General features: G+C 47.6%; 1 protein-coding gene across 1 annotated transcript in view; it reads left to right on the top strand.

The window, feature by feature from the left end:
• Nucleotides 1-3,040, top strand: part of LSM1 (LSM1 homolog, mRNA degradation associated) — a 277,709-nt gene extending 274,669 nt beyond the window's left edge. Inside the window, exon 4 of the mRNA XM_069213946.1 lies at nucleotides 2,433-3,040. Within this exon, the coding sequence (XP_069070047.1) occupies nucleotides 2,433-2,603 (171 nt within the window). The 3' untranslated portion in view covers nucleotides 2,604-3,040. The remainder of the gene's footprint in view (nucleotides 1-2,432) is intronic.
• The last annotated feature ends 14,996 nt before the right edge of the window (nucleotides 3,041-18,036 follow it).

Genomic DNA, 18,036 nt, shown 5'->3' with positions numbered 1-18,036 from the left:
CGCAAATTGGACCTGCAGAGAGAGGGGACGTCGTGCAAGACAAAGAGCCCTCACTGAAGCAGGTAGCACCCGGAGAAGTGCCAGAAACAGGCACTACGAGGATGCGTGAAACGGTGCTCGCCAAAGTTGCACAAAGGAGTCCCACGTCGCCGGAGACCAACTTAGAAAGTCGTGCAATGCAGGTTAGAGTGCCGTGGACCCAGGCTTGGCTGTGCACGAAGGATTTCCGCCAGAAGTGCACAGGGGCCGGAGTAGCTTGCAAAGTCGCGGTTCCCAGCCATGCAGCCCAGCGAGGTGAGGCAAGGACTTACCTCCACCAAACTTGGGCTGAAGAGTCACTGGACTGTGGGGGTCACTTGGACAGAGTCGCTGGATTCGAGGGACCTCGCTCGTCGTGCTGAGAGGAGACCCAAGGGACCGGTAATGCAGCTTTTTGGTGCCTGCGGTTGCAGGGGGAAGATTCCGTCGACCCACGGGAGATTTCTTCGGAGCTTCTGGTGCAGAGAGGAGGCAGACTACCCCCACAGCATGCACAAGCAGGAAAACAGTCGAGAAGGCGGCAGGATCAGCGTTACAGAGTTGCAGTAGTCGTCTTTGCTACTAGGTTGCAGGTTTGCAGGCTTCCAGCGCGGTCAGCGGTCGATTCCTTATCAGAAGGTGAAGAGGGAGATGCAGAGGAACTCGGCTGAGCTCATGCATTCGTTATCTAAAGTTTCCCCAGAGACAGAGACCCTAAATAGCCAGAAAAGAGGGTTTGGCTACCTAGGAGAGAGGATAGGCTACTAACACCTGAAGGAGCCTATCAGCAGGAGTCTCTGACGTCACCTGGTGGCACTGGCCACTCAGAGCAGTCCAGTGTGCCAGCAGCACCTCTGTTTCCAAGATGGCAGAGGTCTGGAGCACACTGGAGGAGCTCTGGACACCTCCCAGGGGAGGTGCAGGTCAGGGGAGTGGTCACTCCCCTTTCCTTTGTCCAGTTTCGCGCCAGAGCAGGGGCTAAGGGGTCCCTGAACCGGGGGAGACTGGCTTATGCAGAATTGGGCACATCTGTGCCCAACAAAGCATTTCCAGAGGCTGGGGGAGGCTACTCCTCCCCTGCCTTCACACCATTTTCCAAAGGGAGAGGGTGTCACACCCTCTCTCAGAGGAAGTTCTTTGTTCTGCCATCCTGGGCCAGGCCTGGCTGGACCCCAGGAGGGCAGCTGCCTGTCTGAGGGGTTGGCAGCAGCAGCAGCTGCAGAGAAACCCCAGGAAGGGCAGTCTGGCAGTACCAGGGTCTGTGCTACAGACCACTGGGATCATGGAATTGTACCAACAATGCCAGGATGGCATAGAGGGGGCAATTCCATGATCATAGACATGTTACATGGCCATATTCGGAGTTACCATGGTGAAGCTACATATAGGTAGTGACCTATATGTAGTGCACGCGTGTAATGGTGTCCCCGCACTCACAAAGTTCAGTGAATTGGCTCTGAACAATGTGGGGGCACCTTGGCTAGTGCCAGGGTGCCCTCACACTAAGTAACTTTGCACCTAACCTTTACCAGGTAAAGGTTAGACATATAGGTGACTTATAAGTTACTTAAGTGCAGTGTAAAATGGCTGTGAAAGAACGTGGACGTTATTTCACTCAGGCTGCAGTGGCAGGCCTGTGTAAGAATTGTCAGAGCTCCCTATGGGTGGCAAAAGAAATGCTGCAGCCCATAGGGATCTCCTGGAACCCCAATACCCTGGGTACCTCAGTACCATATACTAGGGAATTATAAGGGTGTTCCAGTAAGCCAATGTAAATTGGTAAAAATGGTCACTAGCCAGTCAGTGACAATTTGGAAAGAAATGAGAGAGCATAACCACTGAGGTTCTGATTAGCAGAGCCTCAGTGAGACAGTTAGTCACTACACAGGTAACACATTCAGGCACACTTATGAGCACTGGGGCCCTGGGTTACCAGGGTCCCAGTGACACATACAACTAAAACAACATATATACAGTGAAAAATGGGGGTAACATGCCAGGCAAGATGGTACTTTCCTACAGGGTGGTGTAAGTTGGGGCCAGCGCAGTAACTCCATTGCCTATTCACTTTTCTAATAAATGGATGAACCCTTCTTCAGAGAGTGTACAGGGAGCTTTACATATTAAAATAATTTTGTAGTACAACTTTTTTTCCATGTGAATTTTTAGTCCCAAATTATCAGTGTTCAAAAAGTCACTGCCTCTAAAAGAAGCTTCTTCTGTTAGTTGTTTAAAAAAAAAAAAAACTTTGCTGTCAAACCATGATAAACCTTAGTGTGATTTTTACCATAAAATCAAGTTGCTAAAACCTTGAAAGTGAGTATCTATCTATGACCAATGCAGCTTGAACTGCTTGGGTGCTACATATGAATGAACGCCTAATGCCAGATCTCTGGGTTCTGTCTGTTTTGCAGGATTTGGAGAAAGAAAACGATACTCCTTTACAGCAAGTGTCAATTGAAGAGATTCTGGAGGAGCAGCGGGTGGAACAGCAGAGCAAACAGGAGGCAGAGTGTATTAAAATACAAGCCCTAAAGGAGCGTGGGCTCTCCATCCCACGAGCAGATACGCTTGATGAATACTGAATGGAAGTGCTTGTTGGACTAGCTCAATCTGCTGTAAGGAAGCAGGGGGCACCTTCGGAGTTGGTGCCTGTTAATTGATAGGCCATGGTCAAGTAAAAAAAAAAAAACATGTTTTGAGAGGGAAAAGTTGTTTTTTAAAGTTTTTTTTAATTCATTTTCCCAGTGGGTCACTGCTTATACTGTGAAGTGATCATGCTTGATTGTTGTTTTCTCTTTGTAGAATCATTATTTTGTAAAGGACAGACCTGGTTAAAGAGCACTTATGGGTTTTGATTATGGCACCCAACAAGCAACCGTTTCTATTAGGGATAAATAATTTAAAGTATTATTTTTGTTATGCCTTGCTTCATGTGAAGAATTTTCTACTAATCGTGGTGAAAAACATGTCGACAGGTGGCTACATGAAACAAATAAAAATAAGACTGTGAACAACTTTACTTATTTTTAAGCTATAACACGTTCACATATCAAAGTCATGGCGGTGTTGTCTGTCTAACTAACCTTTCTCAATGTGTTTGATTTTGTTGCAGTATTAGTTTGTTGGCTTGGAACATGATATTTTTAGGCAAAAGGCCAAAAACCTCCTTGTCCTATGTGCAGCTACCTGAACCAGTTTAGTTTTGCACATGACTGAGGCATGCTTTAAGCATCTTTCCAGAGCTCCGCAAAGTCAACCTACATGGCTCTGTAACCCATCATTTACAATCCGATACCGACTTCTAGTTGCAGATTCCTTACATTAGAATTTTTCCCCAGGCGTCAAACTGGACCTGAAGATTTTTTTCTTTGAGCAATACCCTTGCGCGTCGTTAGGGGGCGTCGTAGTCGCCGTGATGATGTTGGGAGTAGTACATAGACGCCACCTCAGCGCAGTGATGTCAGTTGTTTTCTTTCCGCACCACGCACTAATCCAGAGAGAGCTCCCCTGGTCTCCTTTTGACCGATTTCGACCCTTTTGTCGAGTTTTTGGGTGTGTCGAGATGTCCCCGAAGACCGGTTTCACATTGTCACCGCATGATGTGGGTGTCTGATCCACATCAGGTTTGTTTGTGGTGCTTGGAGCGCAACCACGACCCGAAGTCATGCTCAGAGTGCCGAACCATGAAACCAGAGGCCTTGAGGGAGCGGTCCCTCAAGCTCATGGCGGTCCGGCGCTCTACTCGCGTAGGTCTTGGTCTCGCTTGAGTGGAAGGTCTCGAGACTGCTCGCTGAGCCACCAGCATTCTTCTTCCTCCAAATCTTCGGGCCCAGGTAATAAGTAGTCGTCGAAGCGGTCCCGCCACCCTTCGACTTCATCCTATCACTTGGATGAGTGATGCGGGAGGAGCGTTGACGCTTGAGTACTCAGTCTTAGGAGCCTGCTTCTGGGTCTGTTCCGTGCATCCCCGAATTTCCGGAAGACTGAGCGGCCCCTGCCCAATTGAAAGAGTTTTATGAGACTATAAGCCTCATTTTTAGGCAGGCCGACCCAGATACGGCGCCTCTGGGCTCAAGGAGTTCGGTCAGGGGGCCTTCGGAGTCTGTGCCGGCAGCTTCAGTTCTGGCCACTGAGATCCCCTCCGAATCCACTCTCGGATCTGCATAGACACCAGTCGAACCTTCCCTGGTTCGATTGTCGACGCTCCCGACGTCGGTGGTGCCCAACATTGACGTCAACCTGATCCTCATCCCCTATGACTCGAAGTAAGAATGGCGTCAGCCAACGCAGTCTCTGTCTTCGATAGGGCCTACTCACCCCAGTTTGGATTTGGACCCTTATATTTATGGGTAAAAATTCGGCAAAGGATTGGAGGGGTCCCTGGACCCTTATGAATACAAGGATGACCCTAATTTTGACTTATTCTATGGTGGTCAGTAGGGTGGCTGAGGTCCTTGGCATTGAGCTGCCTCCTGAACAGGTCAGGTCAAATCTTCTGACGAAGGTGCTTCAGCCAGGGGCTTCCACATCTGAGCCCCTTCTGCCATTCATTGAGGCTCTCACAGATGTCCTCTTGGGTACTTGGTACAAACTCAACACAGGGGCTCCTGTGAACAGGACTATCGCACGTAGCCATTGGCCTGCCCCAAACAACCCTAAATTCCTGTCCCAACACCCCACGCCTGAGAGTCTTGTCATCCAGGCTTCCTCTTCCTCAGGCGCATTCCCTTCCGCACCCCCGAATAGGGAATCAAAAAGCCTGGAACAATTTGGTAATATGTTTTCTTCCCCCAGTCTTGTGCTGCGGTCTGTAAATACCACATGCCTTTTGAGCCGCTATACCCCATCTCTGTGGGATAGGGTTACGCAAGTTCTGCCACAGATACCGGAGGGGGCCCGTGCTATTGTCTCCCAAGCTGTCACCGATGGGAGAGATGAGGCAAAATTCACAATCTGATGTGGGCTGGACATGACTGACTCTCTAGGCAGATTGGGTGCGACGACAGTGTCCTTGAGGTGCCAGGCTTGGTTGCATACTTTTGTTTTTTTTGGGGGATGTCCAACAGTTTCTTATGGAAATGCCCTTTGATTGCTCCCGTCTCTTTGGAGACAAGGTGGACTCGACCTTGGAGAGGTTCAAGGACTCTTAGGCTACAGCTCGGTCCCTTGGCCTTTCCACTGCCCCTCACCCCCAACAGTCCGCCTTTCTCCCCTTTTGTGGCCACGGAAGGGGCTCCCTGGCGCGTCCCCACCCCAGCCACTGTGCCACCCATGCTGTTCAGCTACTGTGTGGCTAGGGACGCGGAATCCCGCATGGGATGGGGAACCAGAGGTCTGCCCTGTCCACCCCTGCCCCCGCTGCAGCCTCCAAACCCTCCTAGTCCATCCCATCACTCCGATCCAGTTAGCAGCAGGATTCGCCAACACCTGTCCCACTGGGATTCCATCACTATGGACAGGTGGGTTTTGCAGATAGTTTCGAAAGGGCTATTCCCTCCCCTTCGAAAATGACCCACCAGCCATGCCTCCATCAGACAGCCATCTTCCAGAGGATCATTTGGCACTTCTCCTCCAGGAAGTCACAGCTCTCTTGGTCAAGGGAGCCATAGAGAAGGTCCCTGTGCCAGAAGTAGGGCATGTTTGTTATTCTCGCTACTTTCTGGTGCTGAAAAAGGACAAGAACTTATGTCCTATCCTAGACCTTCAGGACCTCAATTACTTCCTCAAGAAGGAGAAATTCAAAATGTTCACCTTGGCTCAGGACCTGTCTGCCTTAGACCCAGAAGACTGGATGGTAGCGTTGGACATGCAGGATGCTTATTTCCACATTCCCATCCTGCCTGCCGACAGACTTTACCTGCGATTCGTGGCAGGTCACGAGCACCACCCGTTTACTGTCCTCCCCTTCGGCTCTATCCGCGCCCCTTCGGTGTTCACAAAAGTGATGGCGGTGGTTGCAGCTCATCTGCGCAGGTTAGCTGTTTCAGTCTTCCACTACCTCGACGACTGGCTGTTGAAGGCGGACTCTCCCCTGAAAGTCTTCTCCCACCTTCAGACTACGGCGAGCCTACTACACACAATGGGGTTGACTATCAACGTGCCGAAGTCACACTTGACTCTCTCTCAGACGCTCCCTTTCATCAGAGCTGTTCTGGACAAAATGCAGTTTTGGGCTTATCCTCCCTTGAAGCGGGATATGGGCTATGATTTCGATCTTTCAGCCTCTGTCTTGGGTTTCGGTGAGAATTACTCTGAGGCTGCTGGGCCTCATGGCTTCCTGCATCCTGCTAGTAACACATGCCAGATGGCATATGTGGGCTCTGCAGTGGGACTTGAAGTTCCAGTGGGCGCAGCATCAGGGAAATCTCTCTGACATGGCCCAGATCTCGGAGGCGACTGCAAAAGACCTGCGGTGGTAGCTTTCGAATCCGCATTGGGTCCAAGGCAGATCCCTCTCCCTTCCCCAGCCAGATCTAGCCATAGTGACAGACGCATCACTTCTGGGTTGGGGCGGGGACATGGGAGAGGCGGAGATCAAAGGCCTCTGGTCTCTGGCGGAGTCTGGGCTCCATATCAGTCTTCTGGAGCTCAGGGTGATCAGGCTTGCGTTGAAAGCATTTCTTCCCTCTCTCAAAGGGAAAGTAGTGCAAGTGTTCACAGACAACACTACTGCCATGTGGTACTGCAACAAACAGGGCGGAGTAGGGTCCTGGCCCTTTGTCAGGAGGCACTCTGCCTCTGACATAGCTGGAACATCAGGACATTACCCTAGTTGTCCAACATCTGGTGGGCTCTCTGAATGCTAGAGCAGACGAACTCAGCTGTTGATGCATAGCCGATCACGAATGGCGTCTCCATCCGGAGGTGGCGCAAGGTCTCTTTCAGCAGTGGGGATAGTCTTGGTTAGATCTGTTCGCCTCCGCAGAGAACGCCCAATGGCAGCTGTTTTACACGTTGGCGTTTCCAAGGCGGCACTTGCTAGGAGAAGCTTTTCATCTTGAGTAAAACTCCGGCTTCCTTTCCACCTATACCACTTCTGCCAAGGATTTTCAAGAAAATCAGGAACGACCGGGCCCAAGTTATCTTGGTGGCCCTGGACTGGGCACAGAGGGCATGGTATCCAGAGCTATTGAGCATGGCCACAGATCCTCCACTCAGACTGCCTCTTTGGGAAGATCATCTGTTGCAGCATCAGGGGACAGTTCTCAAGCTCCACGCATGAAGGCAGAGCGGCGGCAGTTGGCAGCTTTTGATCTTCTACCCAAAGTCTGTGCGGTTATCTTGGCAGCCAGGCGTCCCACCACCAAAACGGTATACGCCTGTCGTTGGCATAAATTTGTGGCATGGTGTTCCAACTAATCTGTTTATCCCCTCTCTGCTCGACTTTATGAGGTTCTTTTGTTCATTCTTTCTGTGGCTCAGCAGGGCTCTGCTTCGGGCACCCTTAAAGGGTATTTATCGGTTATTTCAGCCTTTCTTAGGTTACCTAATCAGCCTTCACTCTTTAAGTCTCCTATTGTCAATCGATTCCTTAAAGGTCTCACCCACTAATTTCCTCTCTCCATTTATCATGCCTCAGTAGGACCTCAGTCTTGTCCTTACTAAATGTGTATTCCCTTTGAGCCAATGCACAATTACCCTCTACGGCTCCTCACTTTCAAGACTGTCTTTCATTTTGCCATCACTTGTGCTCGCAGAATAAGTGCGCTTCAAGCTCTTTCTTCAGAGCCCCCACATGTCTGTGCACCCTGACCTAGTGGTGTTGAGCGCTAAGGCTTCCTTCCCAAGGTTGTTATGCCTTCCCATGTAGGCCGGTCCATCACCTTGCCTACTTTTTATGCACCTCCCCATTCTTCTCTTGAGGAGGGGAAACTCCACTCTCTGGACCCAAAAAGAGCATTGGCGTTCTATCTCAATTGTACTAAAGATTTCCGGGTTGACGATCAGCACTTTGTTAGATATGTGGGTGCGAAAAAAGGGAAGGCGGTGCAAAAACATACCATCTGTCGATGGGTACTTCTTTGCATCAAGATGTGCTACGCTTTGGCCAAGATGCAACCCCCTGGGGGCTTGCATGCTAATTCCACCAGAGCAATTGCTGCTTCCTCTGCGTTAGCATGCGACGTTCCTGTCGTGGATATCTGCCAGGCAGCTACGTAGGCATCCCTGCACACGTTTGCAAAACATTACAGCCTGGACAGTCTGGTCCATCAGGACGGCTACTTTGGTCGTTCGGTCCTGCAGGACTTTCTAGTATGATCTTGGTTCGCAGCCCACCTCCGAGTATGGCATTGCTTGGGTATCTTTTCTAAGGTAAGGAATCTGCAACTAGAAGTCTCTATCAGATGTACAAGTTACTTACCTTTGGTAACGAAATATATGGTAGAGGCATATTCTAGTTGCAGATTCCTTAGCGGCCCACCCATCCTCGCCGCTTGCGAACTGATTTGTAGGGACACAGATTCCCCATTCAGGTCCTTAGCTCTGGAGCACCAATCTGTGTTCATAGCGGCTCTGCGCTTTGGTATGGAAAGTCGTTAAAAGAAACTGAAGTTACTGCGCTGAAGCACCGTCTTTGTATTACTTCCAACATCATCACGGCAACTATGACGGCCGCAAAGTTGACCAAAGCCACCTACCGACGTGCAAGGGTATTGCTCGAAGGAAAAATCTCCAGATCCAGTCTGATGCCTTGGGGAAAATTCTAAAGTAGGGAATCTGCAAATAGAATGTCTCTACCAGATATTTTGTTACCGAAGGTAAGTAACGTGTTCTTCATTGCATCTTCATTGTTCAAGACGTTTAGAGTCCAGACGTCCCAAGCATTTTAAAGAACCTCATTTTTCGTGCTAATACACAATAAAGCTATAAACCTCATGTGTTAGGATATCTTTGGACATAAAACTAATAGAATGTTCCTTTGGTTAAAAAAAAATATTGTTTTATTTTGTTAAAAAAGGTAGTATTTTGCAGCATTCAATTACAGTGCATTAATTAGAAAGGAGTCCCTACCTTATAAAGGCCTGTGTGTCTTTCAAATGGAGGCGTTTCTATCCGAAGCAGGAAAGCTTTGGCACACACGTGCAGTCGCTACCTTAGTAATCAAAATATGAACACTCCATTCAGTGATGATTCCTTCCTAGCAGGATTGTGCTTGTCTCATTGTGTTGCCGTTTTTGTAGCCGGCTTCTAGGGACATTACTCCATTAGGTTGTGACATTATCAATGACTGAACAGCTCAAACATAATTGAAGTGCTTTATATAGGAATTTGTTGCTAGAGTGCGTAGTGCACAAACTACACTTTGGACATTTTTTAACTTGTCATTTTTGTCAGTGTTATAATGAAAATACTTCAGTAGTGTGAGACAATGGGCACGTGACGCCTGAGTTTGCCTCATTTTAGCCAGCAAAAACCAGGCTGACATTTCCCTCACATCTAGCATCGTGTAGCCCCATCAAGAAATTGTATATTTAAAAAATAAAATAATAATAATCTAAGGGCTTTTCTTTAGTATGCATCGATGCTTACGTTGGTAGCTATTCCACTTAAATAGTAGCAGATGTTGCTGCTTGGCCCAGTTGCTGTCGTGGGTTTTTGGAAATCTACTGAGTAGGTGTGTAGACAATTCATGTTGATTCCTGTCGCATCTTTTGACTAGTTATTGGTGTCTGGTGGTATTTGCCGTTTGTAGTTATTTTAATGTAGCAAGTAGAATTTCCCCTTTTGTACTCTTAGCAATTTGGATAGATATTTGTATCAAGTAGAAACACTATATAAGGGGTCAAATGATGTGTGCTAAGTTAAATGAGCAGTGAGAACCACTGTTGATCTAAGCCGTTACAATTGGCAAATTGAATTCCCACATTGTGGTCACTCTGATGGTCTGTCACGAGTGTTGTCTTTTTTTAAATTTTGATTTGGCTTTGACAGAGTAGTGGAGGATGTACATTGTAGTAGTTTTCTACCTGGACTAGCTGGAATCCCCAAAATTAAAAAGGCGCACTTCTAGAGTTTTATTTTGTTTTTGTTTGCGTCATTAGACTTTGCCTTTTGTTTTATCGGATTGCCTTGTTCATTTCTGTAGTAGCTTTTGAAAGCGTTCGGTTTTCTGTGGAAAGCCTGGTATTGTTGCTGCATGCTAATTTTCTTTCTTTTAAACGTAGTCAGTGTTTTTGACATTCATTTATTTGCTTCGCGTCTGCGGCCTATGGCCTGGCTGGCACATTTCCCAGGTGCACTTTTGAGCCTGGTAGGCTGAATTCAAATTACTGCCATTGAGTGTATAGATGGTACCTCATTGGCTTCCGACTAAATCTTCTTACATGCTGTGCCAACAGTCGCATTTATTTTTCCTAGAAAGAAGGGAAGATCCTATCCATATTCCCACGAGTTGCTCTACACACAAAGGCCCTTATTATCCGTTATTTATTTAGAGTAGCTTCCTTCATGTCCTAAGCTAATAATGTGTGTATTATATTCCGCATGAATAGTGGCATTTTGCATAGATAGGACCGGCTGGCTGCAGGCCCTTCCCCTCCACCAAACTGCCTCTTCCAAGTCACCACTTCCTGTCCCTTTTTCTCCTTTATTTACAGGCTTGCGTGCCGCTGTGATCAGTGCACTAAATCCACACTATTTCATTGCATCTGCTTGTGCCAAAATTTAGAAGAGGGAAGGGTTTTGGCAAAACAGCAAGACTTGTTACTTTGCCAAGTTCAAAGACTAATTTAAATTTTCCTGGCTTAGAGACTGCTGTAATGTTGAATTATTTCTTGACATGCCATTGCCTCTTAAAGGTCAGTAGGGGAGGAGCAGAGCCAGTCCTCATGTTAGAGGTTTAGACAAATGTCCCTGATTGGTAGGTTGCGACCTAATGATGGGTTTATAAACAGTCTACTCTACTCCACTCTATGCCACTCAGCTCAATGCCGTGTTAGCCGTTTGGACAAATGTAGCTGCCTGTCTACAAATCCCTCATTACGTCACAACCTACCAGACAGCTCTGCTGTCTGGTTCGCTAAAGACATCTTTTGGACATTCAGAAAGTTGACCTAGGAATGCATTATGCCGGTTGCTTGCCACTGGCTTTGGGGTTTGTTACTATTTTCTAGCTTTCTCTTACTGGCTTTATTTGTATTAGGCTGCTCAGCTTGAGTTCATACATTCTCTTGCCCATTTACAGTATCCTTCCAACTGCTTCCTTTCTGTAAACAAGCGTGTAATCTTGTTATCTCATCAGTTTTGCTGTGCATTCAAAGACTGAGGTCAAATGTCAGGCGCTGGCTTCCAAGGACTCCTGTATACTTTTCTTTCAATGCCTTCAAAGGGAGAGGATTTATGTGACAATCTTATTGGATATGTGGGACAGGAAAGAGTTTTTTCGTCTACCAAATGCCAACATTTAAATGAACTGTGTAAGTATTTCACAGTATATCAGAATTAGGAACAAAAATTAAGCCCTTTTTTATTATATCTGAAAAGTGGGCAACAAATTCTTTGATATGATCAAAACTAATCATTGCACTAGGTGATGCAATTTCTTCACTTTTGTCAGTGCACTGTATAGTTTTATTATAAAAACTGTATGTCTCTGCAAATGTAATGATCATTACAACTGAAAATGTATCGTCTGTAACCACACTGCTACCATACCTTGAATACTCCACTCTACATCAGTTCACACCACTGCACTCTACAACACTGCACTTTACACCACTCCACACGCTGCACCTCTCTACGTGCCCCTTCATGCTACTCCTCTCTACCCTGTATCACTCTACTCTATACCAACACACTCTGCCACTCTACACCACTGCACTGTATTCCACTCTTGGCCATACCAATCTACTCTGCACAACTCAACTCTTCGCCACTCTACTCTGCAACACTGCATTCTATGCCAATGCAGTCTACGCCAGTGCACTTTACTTTGTAACTCAACTCTAGGGCCCTGCACTCTACGGCGTCCACTGCATGCCACTCTAATCTACACTGCACTCTACAGCGCTTTACTCTATGCTATTACACTGTATGCCACTCCATGCAACTACATTCTACCCTGCGCCACTCCACTCTGTCTACTCTACTGCACTCTGACACTCTACTCTGCAATAGTGCACTCTCCACCACTGAACTCTATGCCACTCTACTCCAGTTTATGCCTCTCTACTATGCTACTGCACTCTCTACTACGCTACTCTCTGCTACGCGACTGCACTCTGTTAATGCACTCTGTTCCATTGCACTGTACGGCACTATACTTTGCACCACTGTATGCTACTCTACACCAAACTGTCACTGCGCTCTGCCACTCAACTCTACTCTGCACTCTACGCCACTGCAATCCACCCCACTGCCCTCTGCATCACTCAACTCTGCATGCCACTTTACTCTGCACCAATATACTCTGCTATGCACCACTGCTTTCCACAGCACTGCATTGTATGCCACTGCACTCAATGCCTATGCACTCTTCGCCACTATAGTCTGCAACACTGACAGTGCACTCTACACCAGTCCACTCTACTCCTCCACTCCAGTTTGTCACTCTACGCGACTCCACATTAAACCACTCCAATACACAACACTCTGCAACACTCTACTCTTTGCCATTCCAATCTACGACACACTATGCCACTCTACTCTACGCCACTACTTTTAGCCATGCTGAACAGCAGCTAAACTGGTATATAATATGGCTAAAACACTTTGGCAATGCCAATAGCTCTCACATTGGCAAGACTTATTAGCTTTGCCAATGCTTGTTTTTAGATTGTATCTAAAACCACACATACTCTGTTGCAAGACCTATTGTTATCTTCCAGTGGGGTTAGAGAACATCCATTGGTAGTTTCATTGTCATTTATTTGCTTGTTTTTTGGGCTTTCCTTCTTTTTCTTGTGTCCATCCCGTCCCGAGTACTATGTCCTTCCACTGCTTGCATTTTCAGACGCAACTTTTGTTGTTTGGTTTAGACACTCTGCAAGATTGCATGTAGTTTTCTACTTTCTCTCATCTATGCTTCTCCGCCCCATTCCTCTCTTGCCTGTGTGCTTCATCATCACTCCCCATGTGTTGCCGTCTCTGCCATGTGCTTTCTCTCTGCCAGCTCATCATCAAATCAAATCATTAACATTTATAAAGCGCACTACTCACCCGTGCGGGTCTCAAGGCGCTAGGGGGAAGGGGGGGGTTACTGCTGCTCGAAAAGCCAGGTTTTGAGGAGTCTCTGGAATGTGGAGTGGTCCTGGGTGGTCCTGAGGCTGGTGGGGAGGGTGTTCCAGGTCTTGGCTGCCAGGAAGGAGAAGGACCTCCCACCCGCCGTGGAGCGGCCGATTCGAGGGACGGCAGCGAGCGCGAGGCCCGAGGAACGGAGGAGACGGGTGGGGGCGTAGAAGCTGAGGCGACGGCTGAGGTATTCCGGTCCCTTGTTGTGGAGGGCTTTGTGTGCGTGGGTGAGAAGTCGGAAGGTGATCCTTTTGCTGACTGGTAGCCAATGCAGGTGTCTCAGGTGTGCGGAGATGTGGCTGTTGCGGGGTACGTTGAGGATGAGGCGGGCCGAGGCATTTTGAATATGTGCTGTCTTTCATCCCCCTACCCATACTCCCATATTTCTTCAATACCTACAGTTGTTCCCTTCGCTTGCTTTAAACCCTAACACTCACCTATGCCCTCTTTGTTGCTTCAACCCTCATCTCCTGTGTTGCTTGCCCCAACCTACAATATCCGTACTGTCTCTACACCCAATTCATTTTAAAAAGTGTTTTTTCTTTTTCTTTTTAGTTACCAGTCCAACTCGAATAAGTAACCAAAAAAAGTGTCTTCGTCATTTTGTAGGTGCACGCATGTGCGATGCAGACACCCACAAATGATGCAACTGGTGGCATCAGAAGTGCTTTTTCTTTTTCAATAGCCGCACAGCATCAGCGATGCAAAAGCCAGTAGGTCTTAAGGATGAAACCTATTGACTTTGACAATGCTTGTTCCAGTAGGCTGTGACCACATCATATTGGACAGGGTGCAGCTACACTGACCCAAATACTCCCATCTCCACTTAGCAGTAAGATTTTTCCAAGAACGAATCCAGAGATGCAGTTTCACCTATTACCATTTTCATAACATCTGGTGTTCTTCCTTGTCATGCCTTCATTCTCCATTTGGCTTAGAAAACAGATCTCCCTGAGTTTACATACCCTCCACTGGTGTACCCTGTTGCATGAATGGTCTATCTTTTTGATTACATATTAAGTTATTCAGACAGCTAATCGCGCTACAAAGCAGATGCATTACATAGCATAGATGTCTGTTCTGGTTGGCTGTATTGAAGTGAAATTGGGTTATGGTGAACAATAACATAGCATTAAATTAATTTACAATTTATAAATTGACAGATTAGTGTCAAAAGCTGGTTAATTATATGCTAATTGTAAAAATCCTTCTACATCGCACAAAGTGCATTCAGCAGAAACAAACTTGAGTTCTTCCAGAACAAACAAAGCATCGGAAATGCCTACTCCTGTCGTGAGAAGGATCAGTAATGGTCTGATCCACCTCCTGCAAACTATACGTGGGAATGTTTATTCTCTGCATAAACATCCCTTTAACAGAGCTCCTCCAGTCCAGGAAACATTCAAAGAATCCTTGACCATACCCGGCACAACTTTGGAAAAAGCAATCCTAAGTAGCAAATAGCATCCCAATGAGCTGGAAATCTTAAATATGCATTCTCTCCGCATATAAAATACACTCCAGGTATTGTAGGATCGTCCTCTTTCAATATTTGCCATGCTCCTCCAACAATTTAAACAGATGATCACAATTACTGTTTCTCACTGGTACCTTTCTCACACTGATTCTTCTTTTGATCGCACACATGGTGAATCCCCTCCTTCCTCTCTGGAAGAACCCAGAGAGTCAGACTCCCACCATTTATCTTGGTACCACAGAAACCAGCTGTGGAGCCCCCCAGGGCTCCTCCCTGAGCCCCACCCTCTTTAATATCTATATGGCCCGCTCGCCAAAATTGTTAGACACCTTTGCCTCAGCATAGTCTCCTACACCGATGAGACAGTTAATTCTATCCCTTACCGATGAACCATCAACAGCCAAGAGCAACTTCCGCAACGGAATGAGAGCAGTCGCCCACTGGACGAAAGACGGTTACCTTAAAGTCAAATTGGACAAGATAAAGATCCTCATCTTGTGCCCCACATCCACCACCTGGGAAGACTTCTGGTGGCCAGCAGCCCTTGGAACCGCCCTGCCCCCACCAACCATGCATGCAACATTGGCATCATTCTCGACTCCTTGCTGTCCATGACCCACCAAGTCAACGCCATCTCATCGGCATGCTTCCACACGCTTCGCCTGCTCCAGAAGATCTTCATGTTGGTCTCCATCGAAACAAGAAAAGTCACTTATGCACTCGTCAGCAGCAAACTCGACAACGGCAATGCACTCTATGCTGGCATCACAAAGAAACTTCAAACAAGACTCCAAGGAATACAGAATGCAGCAGCCAGACTCATCCTGGACATCCCACGCCACAGCCACATCTCCGCCTATTTGAGAAACCTGCACTGGCTCCTAATCAACATACATCACCTTCAAACTCCTGACAGATGGTTACAAGGCCCTGCACAACATAGGACCCGCCTACCTCAACCACTGCCTATCCTCCTACGCCCCCTCCAGACAACTCTGCTCTGCTGAGCTGGCACTCACCACCACCCCTAGCATCAGGAAGAACAAAGCAGGAGGTACATCCTTCTCCTACTTTGCCGCACAGAACTGGAGCATGGTGCCACTCCACCTCCGGCAGTACCCTCGCTGAATCAATTCATGAAAGACCTAATGACATGGCTCTTTGACTGATCAGCGACCCTTCACTAGCGCCTCTAGACCCCATGGGTAAGAAGTTGAGCTATACAAATAATTGACACACACTTTCCCTTTATATCTTTTATCTAATTTAAGCTTCGGGACAGACATCTTTTTCCTGAACTCATCTTCCTTTCTGCATAAACTCTTTTGCATATCATCTTTCTTGCATACATAGTTAGCAAATTGTTAATTTCTCTCTTCTAACATCAAAATATGTTTTTTTTCTTTTTATTGTTAGTTCAATAACCATATGTAGGGAAATTCCATTGTTGGCATGGTTACCCCCCACTTTTTGCCTAGTGTTGATGCCAACTTTGATTGAAAGTGTGCTAGGATCCTGCAAACTAGGCCACAGCACCAGTGTTCTCTCCCTAAAACTGTTCATTTGTCTCCAAAATTGGCGCAGCCCTGGCACACAGTTAAGTCCCTTGTCAAAGGTACCCCTGGTAACAAGGACCCAGTGGTCAGGGACGGTCTCTAAGGGCTGTAGCATGTATTATGCCATCTTAGGGACCCCTCACTCAGCACATGCACACTGCCTGGCAGCCTGTGTGTGCTGGTGGGGAGAAAAGAAAGTCGACATGTGTAGGAGGCTGGCCTGGCTTATAGTGGGTACCCTGTGGTACTTACACCCTGTGGCGGGTCCAGTTATCCCTTGTTAGTAGAATAGAGGTGTTTCTAGCAGCTTAGGCTGATAGAAGGTAGCTATGGCAAAGCAGCTTAGGCTGAACTAGGAGACATGCAAAGCTCCTACTACACCACTTATATCATATGCACAATATAAGAAAACACAATACTCAGTTACTAAAAATAAAGGTACTTTATTTTTATGACAATATGCCACAAGTATCTCAGTGAGTACCCTCAGTAAGACGGTAAGTATTATACACAAGTTATATGTACACAAACCCAAAACAGGTAAGTAAGAGTCAGAAAAGTAATGCAAACAGTGTAGAATTACAATAGGATGCAATAGGTAAACATAGGTCTAGGGGCAACACAAACCATATACTCCAAAAGTGGAATGCGAATCACGAATGGACCCCAGACCTATGGTAGCTTGTAGAGGGTCGCTGGGACTGTAAGAAAACAGTCAGGGTGTCCAAGATACCCCACCCCAAGACCCGAAAAGTAGGAGTAAAGTACACCTACTACCCCAAAAGGACATAATAGTCGTGATAGGGGGATTCTGCAAGAACCACAAACACCAGCAAAGCACTGAAGACGGATTCCTGGACCTGAGGACCTGCAAGGCAAGGGGACCAAGTCCAAGAGTCGCAATAGTGTCCAGGTGGGGCAGGAGCCCAGGAACCCCCGGATGAAGGTGCACGGAAGCTGCCTCCAGATGGAAGAAGCTTAGGATTCTGCAACAACGAAGACAGCTAGGAACTTCTCCTTTGGAGGGAAGATGTCCCACTGCATGCTGAAGGTTGCAGAAATACCGCAAACTAGCCTTGCTAGCTGCAAGGGTCGCGTAGAGGTTTTTGAGTCCTGCTGGGGACCAGGAAGGACCAGGATGTCGCCCCTTGGAGGAGACAGAGGGGGCGCTCAGCAACTCAGGGAGCCCCCACAGAAGCAGGCAGCACCCGCAGAAGTACCCGAACAGTCACTTAGAAGATTTGTGAACCGGAGCTGGCTCAGAGTCACAAAGGAGGCTCCCACGACGCCGGAGGCCAACTCAGAGGGTTGAGCACTGCAGGACGGAGTGCTGGGGACCCAGGCTAGGCTGTGCACGAAGGAAATCCTGGAAGAGTGCACAGGAGCCGGAGCAGCTGCAAATCACGCAGTACACAGGTTTGCAGTCTAGCGTGGGGAGGCAAGGACTTACCTCCACCAAACTTGGACTGAAGGATCACTGGACTGTGGGAGTCACTTGGATAGAGTTCCTGTGTTCCAGGGACCACGCTCGTCAGGATGAGAGGGGACCCAGAGTACCGGTGATGCAGTCTTTTGGTGCCTGCGTTAGCAGGGGGAAGATTCAGTCGACCCACAGGAGATTTCTTCTTGGCTTCCAGTGCCGGGTGAAGGCAGGTGACCCCCAGAGCATGCACCACCAGGAAACAGTCGAGAAAGCCGGCGGGATTAGGTGCTACAATGTTGCTGGTAGTAGTCTTGCTACTTTGTTGCGGT

The sequence above is a fragment of the Pleurodeles waltl genome, chromosome 11 (assembly GCF_031143425.1).
Source record: "Pleurodeles waltl isolate 20211129_DDA chromosome 11, aPleWal1.hap1.20221129, whole genome shotgun sequence".
NCBI classification, from domain to species: Eukaryota; Metazoa; Chordata; class Amphibia; order Caudata; family Salamandridae; genus Pleurodeles; species Pleurodeles waltl.
This window is presented reverse-complemented; position numbering and strand designations above follow the sequence as displayed.